Here is a 12,654-nt window from a genome sequence, read left to right as displayed (position 1 = left end):
GTGGATAACATTTCCCATCATGAGTCATTTAAAATTATCTTGGATCATTGCATTATTGAAAAGAGCTAAGTTATTGATAGTTGATCATTGTACAATGTTGCTATTAATATAATATGATGTTCTCCTGGTTCTACTCACTTCACATTTGCATCAGATCATGTAAATTTTCCCAGGTTTTTCTGAAACCTACCTGCTCATCACTTCTTATAGCATTTAGTAGTATGACATTACACATATAAACCACAACTTAGTCAATTACTTCCTGATTAATGGACATCCCCCTCAATTTTCAATTCTTTGCCACCACAGAAGAGCTGCTATAAATAACTTTGCACATGCAGGTCCTTTTTTCTTTTTTAAAACTTCCTTGAGATATAGAGCTAGTAGTGGTATTGTTAGGTCAAAAAATATGAATAGTTTGATTGGCCTTTGTCCATCGTTCTAAATTGCTCTATAGAAAGGTTGCATCTCCACCATTCCAACTCCACCAATAATGTATCGGTGTCCCAGTTTTCCCACATTGTCTCCAATATTTTATCATTTTGCTTTTCTGTTATATTGAGCCAATCTGATAGGTATGAGGTGGTACCTCAGAGTTGTCTTAATTTGTACTTTTCTAACCAATAATGATTTAGAACAATTTTTTTTCAGATTATAGATATCTTTGATTTCATCATCTGAAAACTACCTGTTTGTATTCTTTGACCATTTTATCAATTGAGGAAATACATTCTTATACATTTGATTCAGTTCTCCATATATTTGACAAATGGGGATTTATTAGAGATACTTGTTATTAAAAATGTTTCCGTTTTATGTTTTCCCTCTAATGTTGATTGTATTGCTTTTGTTTCCCCACTTTTTTTTCTATGACAGGGCTTATGTGATGTCATAAGGAAACCTATGATATTGTTCATCTTAATTCTCTACATATCAGGAGATAATAAATAGCTGAAGCTTCTCTTGAAGAGCTCATCTCCAGTATCAAATTTTCTAAAGTGTTACTATTTAGATATTTCATTTTGCAGATACCACCTTTAAATCTTAACACTGGGATTGGGAATTCTCAGGCTCCCCCTGTAAACACACATCTCCCAGGACAAGGGAGGTCCCAGACTAACTGTATTCTGCCCTGGTCAACATCTAGACAATTGTGTTCAGTTCTAGGTACATTTTAGGGAAGAATATTGACAAACTGAAACCCACCCAAAGAAGGGCAAGGAGGATGGTGAGGTATTTGGAAATCTATTTAGCTGAGAGAGAAGACTAGGTAAGGAGAGGTGGGGAGGGGGCACAGAAAATAGTCTCTCGATTCAAGTATTTTAAGAATTATCCTGCAGAAGAAATATTCTATTTGTTCTGTTTAACCTCAGAAGTAGGAGGAGTGACAACAGGTGGCAACCGGTGTTCCGAAGGAAAAATGGACAATGGAAATCTTTTGAGCATGGTGGACATTTTGTAAAGAGGGTTTCTGTGGAGATATGGGTTGATTAAGTGCCCTCTAAGATCACTTCCAATACTGAGTGAGATTGTGGGATTTCTTTTTTTTCCCCCTTTTTGGGGGATTTTTAACTTTATTTTCAGCAGGAAGCTTATACAATAGGTTCTAGAGAAAAATACATGAAATTTCATCCTACAAAGAGAAACATTTCTACAGAAAAGTCATAGGTATTTATTTCTCTTCTCTGTCAGCCTCAGGGAGGCAGCAGTACCTGACTAATTACCCATGTTGGAAAATAGTCACAAAATCTAAAAACAGACTTGTAGCCTCGGAAGGGGGGGCAGGGGAGGGAGTAAGATAAAAAAGGGAAGGAAGGAGGAAAAAGGGAAAGAAAAAGCAAAAGAGGGGGCAAGAAGGTCAAAGCCTCTAAGGCCATTATCTACTAAAACAGATATAAACGAAAAAATAGTAATGTCCTAACACCTGCCCTACTGCTGAAAAAGGTCAGGGACAGAATACCAGTCCCAGGATGGCAGATGCCTCTCAGCACGGTTTTCTCTTGTGTCTTTCAGGACCTGATGCACTTCTAGATCCAGGACATAGTAAAGATATGAATTTACTTTTTTCCCTCCAGAAGGAAAGGCAGTCTTTAATTTAGAATTTACAAAGACTGCCTAGCTTATAGCCTGCATACAGTATAGAATATATTAATGATAAGCCTGTGACACCAATGAAAAACACAGAAGCATTCCTAAAGCAAATAGGTTGGATCCCACTGTCCAGATTCCTTACATATATTTGAAAATTACTTGTCTAAGGGAAGGTGATGAATCTTGCAACTGCTGGAAAGCAATGTGGTTTTTCATGAACAACAACTAAGTATAATCCCATTAGTTGCTCCAGATCGGACCTATCATCAAACAAAAGTAAAGATCAAATTAGCAGCACTTCTCATTATAATTAGCTTAGCCAGAGAGAGCCAGAGCTCTCACCAGTAAAAATCCTTTTTCAAAAACCAAATGTAAAGTCAAGGTTCAGCAATAGCACTACATGGAAGAAAAGTAAGAGGGAATTTCAGTGGTGGGCCCAGGGAGTTTAAAGAGCCTATGGCAGCAAGCAGAAGAGGGTGGGAGGGTTTTGGATAGGGGACAGTTCAAACATCAGCTGTTTGATTTAGCTACTGCTTCTAGGCCAGACACACAGTGTCAACACAAACACCACAGGAGCTGACCCCAGGGAAGCTTCTATGGAGCTCATGTTGATCTCATGAAGATATTTAAAAACAAATCAGAATTGATGGGTTTGGGGGTAGGAGGTGGGGTGGAGGGATGAACTCCCCACAGCTGAAACTTAGAGAGTGAAAGATCACAATGGCCAGATTGAGAGAACTCTCTGAAGTCACTTTATCACTCTTAATTCCTGCTCACTTGTCCAGCTTCCCCTGACATCCCTTCTTTCTCAAATACAGCTCAAATGGGCCTACCTGGGCCCCCTAATAGCAGCATTCAGGTTTAACACCTCAGCTGATTTCAGGTTTTGTTCCAGACCAAAACTCGGCTTGCTCCCAAGAGTGGATTCTTACCTTGTCTTTGAAGTCACTGTGGTTCTGCAGGATGGCCCTCTGATACGTGCCTGTCCGTACATAATCCTGCATCATGTTCTGCTGCTGTGACAGGTAGCCATAGAACTACAACACACAAGAGAGAATGTCGTGAACAGACGAGTCTCAGTGCAGTCAGCCCAACCAACCACAGCCTTCCCCAGTCAGACCCCCTGCTTCCTCCCCAACAAACCATGGAAGGAGCTCAGCAATGGGAACATGCCCAGGGTGGAGGGAGCATGGGCATCACTTCTCAGAAAGTCATGCTGGGGACCAAGGCTGAACCATCCCTGTTAACAAACAAGGTGGTCAGACTGCTCTATTCACTGTTCTTCGCAGCTAAATCTAACTGGATCTCATCAGGGCCAGGATGGGGAATCTCTAACATATCCCAGGCCACATGGGGAAAGGAAGGAAAAAGCAACAGACCTCTTAAGTCAGGAAGCTGGCAAGGATACCATACAGATTATAGACAACTACAGACCCCAGCATTACAAAGCACCCCCTTTTCTAAATTCCAGGCCTGGTTTCTATTTGGAACCAGTACACTTTCTATAAGAAAACAGATCTATCATAATATGAGTTCTGTTTTCAGAGAACCTGAGGAACCCCAAAAGAGATATGGGTAATTATGTGGTATTATGACTATGAACTAGAAAGCCTTGTTACTGCAAAACTGATTAGTAAACAGACACGATAGTTTCCAGTTTTAGAGCTGTTGAAACTAAGCAGACCAGCTCTTGCAAGTGTAGGTAGTAAACATAAACCTATCTATAATTCACAGGAAGGGCTTTGTGATGGAAGAGAACTGAGCACTCAGGAGTACTGAATGCTGGGGTAAGGACTGGGGTAGGGGCGGAGGAGGATTGACACAGAGACAGCCAAGGCCTAAATGACTCTCCTCTATGGTTGTCCAGTTTTAACTGAGCAAAACCTTTTCCTACACCTGGGCCCTCCCTTTGGAAGTACCAGGAAGATCCTGCCAAGTGAAAAACACACCTGGAAATACTGCACAGCAGAGGATTCTTCTGTCCGCTCACTGAAGACGGAGCGCTCTAAGTTGTGACCTCGACAGGTTTTCAGAATATTATAGAATGAACAGAAATCTGAAAGAAGTAAAAACTTAATGTAGAAAAGGGATCACACATGGGAGGGGGGTAATGCAAACCAGGAGAAAGTGACCATGGCCTGCCTACAATGGATAGGCTCCTGCCAACGGAAAGGGAAAAAACCTTTCAGGAGACCACTGCTAACGAAAAAAGAATATATCCATAAGATTTTAGAATGTTCTTGACCACAAAATTAAAAAAAAACTCCCATCCATGAATATTATATGAAGGCAAAATCTTCATAATTCCAGATGCATCGGAATATTTATGCTGCCTCAGCTCGAAGACTTGCTGGGGGGCGGGGGGGCCAGGAGGGACCTACCGTTGGGTGTTGCAAACTGTATGAGGACGCTGTTGCACCCCAGGGTGATGATGAAGGACTGCTTCCCCACTCGGCTGCACTCTGTTTCTCTGGACACGGAACACTTAAACACACACACATCTTCATCTGGAAAGAATGACAAGACAGCGGCTCAGAGCACACACCTGAGCGCCGGAGATACCTGCTGCCCCCTCACCCACACTATGGGGCCCACCCACAGGCACTCCCTGGGGTTTCTCTGGCACGTCCACAGTGCCTCCTTCAGCCACTAGGCCCAGCAAAGTGCTGCACTTGATTTGCAACGTGCCAAGTGCTGTGCCTAGAACTATCAGGCTGGAAATGAGGACCTTATACTTTGTTCACTGTGAATCCTGGAATAAGCCCTTTCTCCCTTTGTGCTCTAAAATCTTCACCTGAATCATGAAAATGGCGGGAGAGCCACCTGTCCTTTAAAGCTAAACCAGTGACCTGGGGGCACATGTGCCCGAGCTGGGGTTATGGATCACTAGGAAGCTGGTGCCGGTGCCCACTGATGTTCACCAAAACAAGGAGAGTGTGCTGGGATGCAGCATGTGGAGGGCCAGCCTAGAAGCCAGACCTTCTGCCACATGCTTCTCGGTGATGGAAGGCAAGTCTCACCCACTCACTCAGTGCCCTGAGGAAATTCCCAAAACTACAAATTACAGATGGGCCAACAATGTGCATCTCTGGAAGAAATAACACCTGGAGTTCCTCACATTAGGAAAAAGGTGGGTCTGGGCCAAAATGACAAGACTGTCATCATCACTATTATGGAACTTTCAGCTAGCGGGCCCCTGCTCCTGGTTTTGAAAAATATCTGTGGACTATGAGGATTCAAGATTCTTCCTCAAACACCTGATCCCAAATCAGGAAAACCAGCATGACAGGCCTCTTCCAAGGGATTAAAAACCAGAGAGCTACTCCATATCAGGGGGCCCTCCAGGGAGAAGGTCAAAGCAAATGGTGTTATCAAAAGTCAGTCTTGGGTGAGGAGAGGCAACTCTATCTTACCCAACTAAGAGATGGGATTATAATAGCTAGCTTTCCCAAGATCTCATCTGATCTTCATAACAACGCTGCGAGGTAGGTGCTGTTACTACCACCATTTTTTGGATGAGGAAACCAGGGCAGAAAATGTAAATGATTAGCCCAATGTCACAAAGCTGTTGAGGCTAAGTTTGAACCCCAGCCTGCCTGACTCTGTACAGAGCTCTAACCATAAGATTTCTTCTATGTTCTTGGGTAAAAGAGCCTGAATTATGTCTTTTCCTCCTCAGGGCAGTAGCCAAAGGGACTAAGATGCCAGCATATCAGCATCACACCTGATCACCACATAGCTGCATGTGAATGATAATTCCTTATTGCAGGGCTAAAGAAAGCTGCTCATCACTGATCACTCAATCTTGCCCAAACAAAAGTGAGAAGGTGTGGGCCTGATCCATCACTACAGTTGCTGCTATAATCCTACAAGACTCCAGGATCCTTTCTTCACACTGCATTCCAGTTTATTCTTACAGCAGTAGATACTTAGTATCAAATTGTATACAAACACCTCAGGAACATGAATGAGGAAAGAGCATGTAATAACCAATACCCTCTACTCAAAGTTTCAATATGGTGGTAATTGTGGTTCTTTTGGCAAAAGAAGGGGAAGGTCCCCTGGCTCTAGGCAGCCAGAAAAACCACCAGTCATGCCAGTTCTGCTAGTCTTGGATGAGGACTCAGGACTTCAGGTGTTATTTTGGCCCAAGCAACAACCATATAACAATTGCATTATTGTGAAAATCTCAAATTTTTATGGAAAGGAAAACCAGTGGTCTTTCAGGGTACAAGATGGCTAACTTCACTCAAGGGTTCAGTTTTGCTCACTTCTTTGCCTAAAACACAGTGAGTAGCACTCCTTCAGCTTGGCATATGATAGGGGCTTAATCAATATTTATCAATTGACTGACAAATTATTTGAAGTACCAGAATGATGAGAGACTGAGCATTAACCAGAAAACTTCACCTAGATAGAACAGACTGGAGAGGACCTTTAATGCCAGATCCAAATGTCATCATGCCCCAACCAAAGCCTCTTTCTCAAAAAAATGTAAACTCCTAGAGGGAACTCCCTTTGTATCCTAACTCCTCCCTCCCTCTACCTAGGAGATGACCTGGTATATAGAAGGTACCTAATAAAGGCTATTTGAATTGAAAAGCATCATTACTACATCATAACCAATCCCCAAGTCACAAAACTGTGTAACAAAACCAAAAAATACTACTGTAGCATCATCTGACTTATGGTTGATGTATATAACACTGTTCCAATAAAATTAATGGTCCTGTAATATTGCATGTCCTAATAGCATGTGTTCACAAAACCAATTAATGATGTTATATTCCATCTGCAGAATATTTTCTAATTTGCAAAGCACTTTCATATAAAGGGTGTCCCAAAAGTCTTAGAGCAGTTGTAAACTTCTGCTCTTAGACTTCTGGAATACCCTTTAAGTGATGTCAATTGCTTTATACAACCCTATGAAACAGGTAGGAAAGAAAATTATCCTCATCTTAGGGAGAAGAGGAGAAAAACTGAGGCTCAGCCAAGCTAAATCACTTGCAGCCAGACAACAAACAAGTATAAAAAGTATGTTGAACCAGATGATCACCATGGTACCTCTGTAGCACCAAATCAGGATCAAAGTAAGTTCAGTGGCTACTGGAAGAACCTGGCAGGAGGTAAGGAGAACCTGGTGGAGAGTGGGGGCTGGGAGAGCCATTCTGGAGGAAGAGGCTGGGCTGGGCTATTTTACAGACTGCTTTTCTGTCCCTCCTCCCGTTTCCCTCAGGGGCTGCTAAGCATGTTACTTTACCAAAGTAATCCAACTAATCAAATGCAAGTTCTGGTACTTCCAACACAAAAAAAGGTCTCGGGTTCTATACATCTTAGAATAGTGCAGAAAGCACAATGCCAAAGCCTCTTTGAAAATAGGTCTCCATGCAAGGGATAATGTTGTAAAAAAAATTACCCATGCATATGTTCGGTCAATAAAAAGTTATAATAATAATTAAAAAAAAAAAAAAAAAAAAAAAGAAGACAGAAAATAGGTTTCCAGGCCCTGCCACAAACATGTCTGCAGAGTCCTTATAGAGAAAAGCTCAGGTACTCAGTTTGCAGGAGGAGACAGCTTAACAAGAAGCTGGAACCAAAAGGAATTACTGAGGTAGAAAGACATTTCAGACTTTTGATTCCAGCAGAAAGGCGCACTGGGGGGAGCGGGAAGGAGAGTTCTTATTTAACTAGAAGGAATAGTCAAATTGCATTCTGACAGGTGATAAGAATAATTTCCCATTTACAGGGCTAAATCTTTCACCCTTCTTCCAAAACCAAGTTGTTCCCTTGGATCACACAGTTCCAACCTGCATCTCCTCAGGAACATTGCTCACACGTTCATACACAACCTACTACTTTTGTCTATCCCCACACCCCTTCAGCTCCCAGGGAGCAAGAATTCTCTTCTCCTGTGGAAAGATGCTGAGGGGAAGTCTGTGGGCTTTGCTGATTCCCAGGCAAAGACATTGTGGCATCAACAGCTAGGTGAGCAACTAGTTTTTCCATTTGTATCCAGGACACTGTGATTTATATGTAGTTAAGTAAGACTTAATAAATTCCCTTCTTCTCTTCTTTCCTCCCTTCCTTCTTCCATTTCATAGTCACAGAACTAATCAGTCCTGAAGCCAGAATATGAAAGACCAGATACTTTTGATTATAAATCCAGGGCCCTGTCTACCACACTGCATTGCCATCAAGACAGAAGACCAAAGAGGAATTAATATGATGTTTCTTTCCACTCCTCATCTTCCACACTTCTTGAGACAGGATGCAGTAAAGCAAAGAGTAAGGTCCACAAGTATAAAGCTGAAAGGAAGAGCAAGGTTCAAAACAGGTCTGAGGGAAGTGTCTGACTTTAGAGCAAATTATTCAACTGAAATGTTCTTCTGGGATTTCTTCTGAGAAGAAGCAATACTTGCCAGATGGGTGGGAGAAAGATGAAGGAAAGAAAAGCTGCCTATTCTAGAGCTCCATCTCCAGGATAAATCTTTGTAGCAGGAAAAATAACTATAGCTTCCAGACAAAACAAGCTATTTATCTCTTGATACTTGAGAGGAAAAAAAGTTCTAATCCAATAAAGAAACCTTTTCTCAAGTTCCTAGGAGCGGGGAAGAAAATCAAACTACCACTTTCCAGAAGAAAATACTCCTCCATCAGGGAAAAGAGAGAAGAAAAGCTGAACCTTACCCCCAAGATATTAAAGAGCTAGGTCTCTGATAAAAGTTGACTACTAGAACCTTACTAATTCTCTGGATTTAGTCCTCTCCCTGGAGAGAAGAGAGGACCATGAAGAGAGGAAGGGACTTGGCATCTCATCCTTTCTCCTCTGTTGCTAGAGAGCCAGACTATCTCCTGGCTCAGCTTAAGATGACCCTTCTTTGGCAAAGGCTCACAAAGGGTCCTCGTTCTTCAGCAGCCCCAGACCTTTCTATTTGGGTTTATTTGGTCCTCTAACTTGGAGAAAATGACAGTTTAAGTACTAAAAAGTCTGGTGCTGACTCCCTATTTCCTGGTGTCTATACAGGAAAGAATTCTAGACTAATCAAATCCGAAAGAAGCTGAAAAGACTGCCTAAACTCTCCCCCTTGTAGGCATAGCTGTATTGAAAAACCTTAAATTGTCCTTCCTATATAAAAAAAGTATCAGAAAAAAGCAGTTTCATCAAGAATCCTGAATAAAGCCTATCACTTAATATCAGGATTAAATTCCAAACCTTAAAATTAATATAAATCTGTTATAATTAAATACTTTTGGTTCTATCCTTAGTAAAGAAAGCCTCAAAGAAAGGTTTTCTGTAATAAAAGTGAACACTATTAAGTCATTTCCAGCCTTCTCTTTTCCAGGAGAAGGCATTTTATTTCTGTGGCCTCTTCTTCAGGTAGCCCTTCCCAACATGTTTAGCATTTGTTCTTTTCTTCTGAACTCTTTTCCAAGTTCTCTCAACTTTTAAACTATGCCATCTAAGAAATGAACAAAGTCTTTTAAGAAGACTGACACAGTGTATGAGGGTTAGTTAGTTTTGCTTTTATTTTAAAAGAAAAGCAAAATATAAGTCTTGTACATTGTTATCATCTATGAATTGGGGGAAACCTCCATATTCTTTCCCTTTCTGCTACTACTTTGCTAATCATTCAAGTGTTTGTAACTAAGTAGTTTCTTTTCCAATATACTGTAGTTTTATCCTTAACAAAAATGCAGCCTGCTCTCTTCTGGTATTCCTACTCAGCTAGTTCTTTTGCACCTGCAGACAAGAAGATCTGAATAACTGTCCTCAAAAGCCACCATGACCCAGAAGGGACCAGAGCATTTAGCAAAAGGACTAATGGTAGGAGAGGGGAGACAGGGCAGGAGGAGTGGTGCATCAGCACTCTGTTACTTCACTGGGAGATGGGATCAGTGAGACCTTGGTCCTAGGCACTGCATTCAAGGTGCTTTTATTAAGCTTGGGAAACAAAACCTGCTTCTCATCCTTTAGTCACCAACTCTGCCTTCGCTTCTGTACCTCCCCTCACCCCCCACCCCATACAAAGAATTGACCCCACCCTGTAATTTACAGTTCTTTGCAAATAACACCAAAGTACCATGGTACTAAGAGCACCCCAAGTGGGATGCTACCTGCCGGGCAATGTCAAGTCAGAAACCGTGATCCTTGTGACTTCCTGATTTCAAGGGATGGGGCACAGTGGAAAACAGATCACAGAATTGGGCTGAAATAGCTTTTGTTACAACCCCAAGTGCCTACAAAGGGAGGGCACCTGGAGGCTCAGGTGCCTTGGCCTTGGCTAAGCACAGGCTAATATCCTTCTGGCCAAAGAAATACTGTTCTCACCCTGCCATTTATCTTTCTGAGCCCTGGGAGTAGGAGAGCCAAGGGGCCAGGAGACCCTCCAGAAGTTCCTGGCCGCCTTCTCCTACTCCCCCCACCCCCATCCCCCCTTCACTCTCCGCCTCCAGGCTCGGGAAGACAAAAGGGAAATAAAAGCATCTGTCAGAATCTGTATATATGGTGCTGGATTAGGCATTCTACAAATTAAACAACAGCTGTCCTTGCCCTGATAAACCCATACTGTATGATGCAAAGGGCTAAAAGGGCAAAAAACTGCCCCTACCAGAGATAACTAACTTTAAACCGCAGGGCAGGTCTGGTCTTTGGTAGCATCCTCCAAAGGCAATATTCCTATCCCAGCTTCTAAGGCTCGACTGTCACTGTTTGCCAAAAGAGCTGCATCCTGAAGACAAAGAACATCAATGGTTTAGAAGCAGGAGGGCTTCTGTATCCTGAGCAGAGGCACAAAGGGCCCTGCCAGGTTCTACACCCTCTGAGTATTAAATCAACTGCTTTAAAAAATAAATTTCTATCCCGTTATTGAGTAAGAATTCAGGTTTCTAGCATTATTAAAATTTAAAATAAAACCAATTTATTATTATTAGGCAAATTGTTTTTTTTTTCCCTACAAAAATTCCTGACTTCAAGAAAACATCCAGGATGATGGTTTGTAAATAATTCTAGTTATTTTTTACTCAGAACCTCAAAAAATAGTAATACTGATCACAACTATTACCTTAGTTACTGATGATATATGGAGAATTTAAATTAGGAGTTCATAACTGGTTTTTGTGTGTGTCCTAGACGCCATGTGAAGACTATGGATCCCTTCTCAGAATGTTTTTCAAATGCATAAAATAAAATACATGGGATTAAAAGGAAACTATATTGAAATGTTGTTATAATTTTTTTTTTAAAGATCATGGACTTGAGGTTAGGAATTCTTGCTATGAAATAGATTTAAAATGTATTCCTACCTCCTAGAAGAAGCACATGCAAAGCTGAAAGTTCCTATTGAACTCAGAACATGTTCAGTCATCACCAGATCAGCAGTAAGGGCTGATCTTTGTGAAGCATTTGACAAAATTTTTCAAGCTGCTCTTGTGGAAAAGATGTCAATTGTCAGATACAGGCCACTTACAATTAGGAGAATTTAAACTTTGCTGGTCAGACCCAAGAAGCTGAGTTCATCGTGCCTTGACATCATTTTGGAAAGGAGGTTTCCAGCAAGTGGCCCCAAGGATGGGTTCTGTTCAATTACTTAAAGGCAGAGATCAGAGACTTAGAGCTAGAAGGAACTTTAAAAGTCAACACAATCATTTATGGATGACAGACTTTTTAAAAAATTTAGATAAAAGACAAAGCTAGAAGAGATGGTCGGTGTAGATGATAAAGTCAGGATTCCAAATGACCTACCAGCTAGAGAGAGGAAAAAAAGTAATCTTATATTCAGTTTCAAAAAATAAACTTCCCAAGTAAATGAGAGGGGAGTTATAGTTAGAGAACTGTTAGTTATTCTGAAAAAGTTCTAGGTATTTAGTGGATTACAAAGTCATCAATGGGATACAGTAACCAAGAAAAACAAAGCAAGCCTGGGCTGTCTTGAGAAAGAGTGTCTGGGACTGAGGAAGTGACAGTGCTATCTGCCTTAATCAGACTGCTGTAGTTTGTCAGTGGTGCCCCAAACTGAAAACAAACTACAATATATGTTGTGTTGTGGGGTGTGTGTGTGTGTGTGTGTGTGTGTATGTGTGTCTACCCTCAGAGAGGGAAGAGGGATGACAAAATGAATAATTCATTCCACATGAGGATTTCCTGAAAAAAACTAAGAATCTTAAACTTGGAGAAAAGGACATGATAGTTGTCTTCAAGGATCTGAAATGCTTTCCAATGGAAGGCCAATCAGGCTTTTCCAGTCCAGCCCCAGAAGACTGAAGGGCAGTAATTAACTGAGGCTTGCTAAACAAAAACCTGCTCACCACTACAGCTATCCAGACATGGACTGGGCTACCTCAGCTGCTTAGAGTGTGGGTTCTTGTACACTGAAGGTTTCCAAGTACACACAAAAAAAGGTTAGATGACCACTCATTCATTTTGAGGAAATTTTTCATTAGAAACACAACTGGCCTGGATGACTTTCCCATTCTCTTCCACCTCAGATTTTGTCCTTCAGACTAACAAATAACATAAATCAATTCAAGATAGAGAAGAACAGTAATCCAATCTGCATTTTTGAA

General features: G+C 41.4%; 1 protein-coding gene across 2 annotated transcripts in view; it reads right to left on the bottom strand.

The window, feature by feature from the left end:
• The window catches only part of CARM1 (coactivator associated arginine methyltransferase 1), a 51,255-nt gene that overhangs the window by 22,332 nt on the left and 16,269 nt on the right, over positions 1-12,654 (bottom strand). For both annotated transcript variants that reach the window (XM_031947547.1, XM_031947548.1), the window contains exons 2-4: positions 4,473-4,598; positions 4,041-4,147; positions 3,024-3,128 (exon numbers count right to left, since the gene is read on the bottom strand). In XM_031947547.1, the coding sequence (XP_031803407.1) occupies positions 3,024-3,128; positions 4,041-4,147; positions 4,473-4,598 (338 nt within the window). The remainder of the gene's footprint in view (positions 1-3,023; positions 3,129-4,040; positions 4,148-4,472; positions 4,599-12,654) is intronic.

This window comes from Sarcophilus harrisii, chromosome 1, assembly GCF_902635505.1.
Source record: "Sarcophilus harrisii chromosome 1, mSarHar1.11, whole genome shotgun sequence".
Lineage (NCBI taxonomy): Eukaryota > Metazoa > Chordata > Mammalia > Dasyuromorphia > Dasyuridae > Sarcophilus > Sarcophilus harrisii.
This window is presented reverse-complemented; position numbering and strand designations above follow the sequence as displayed.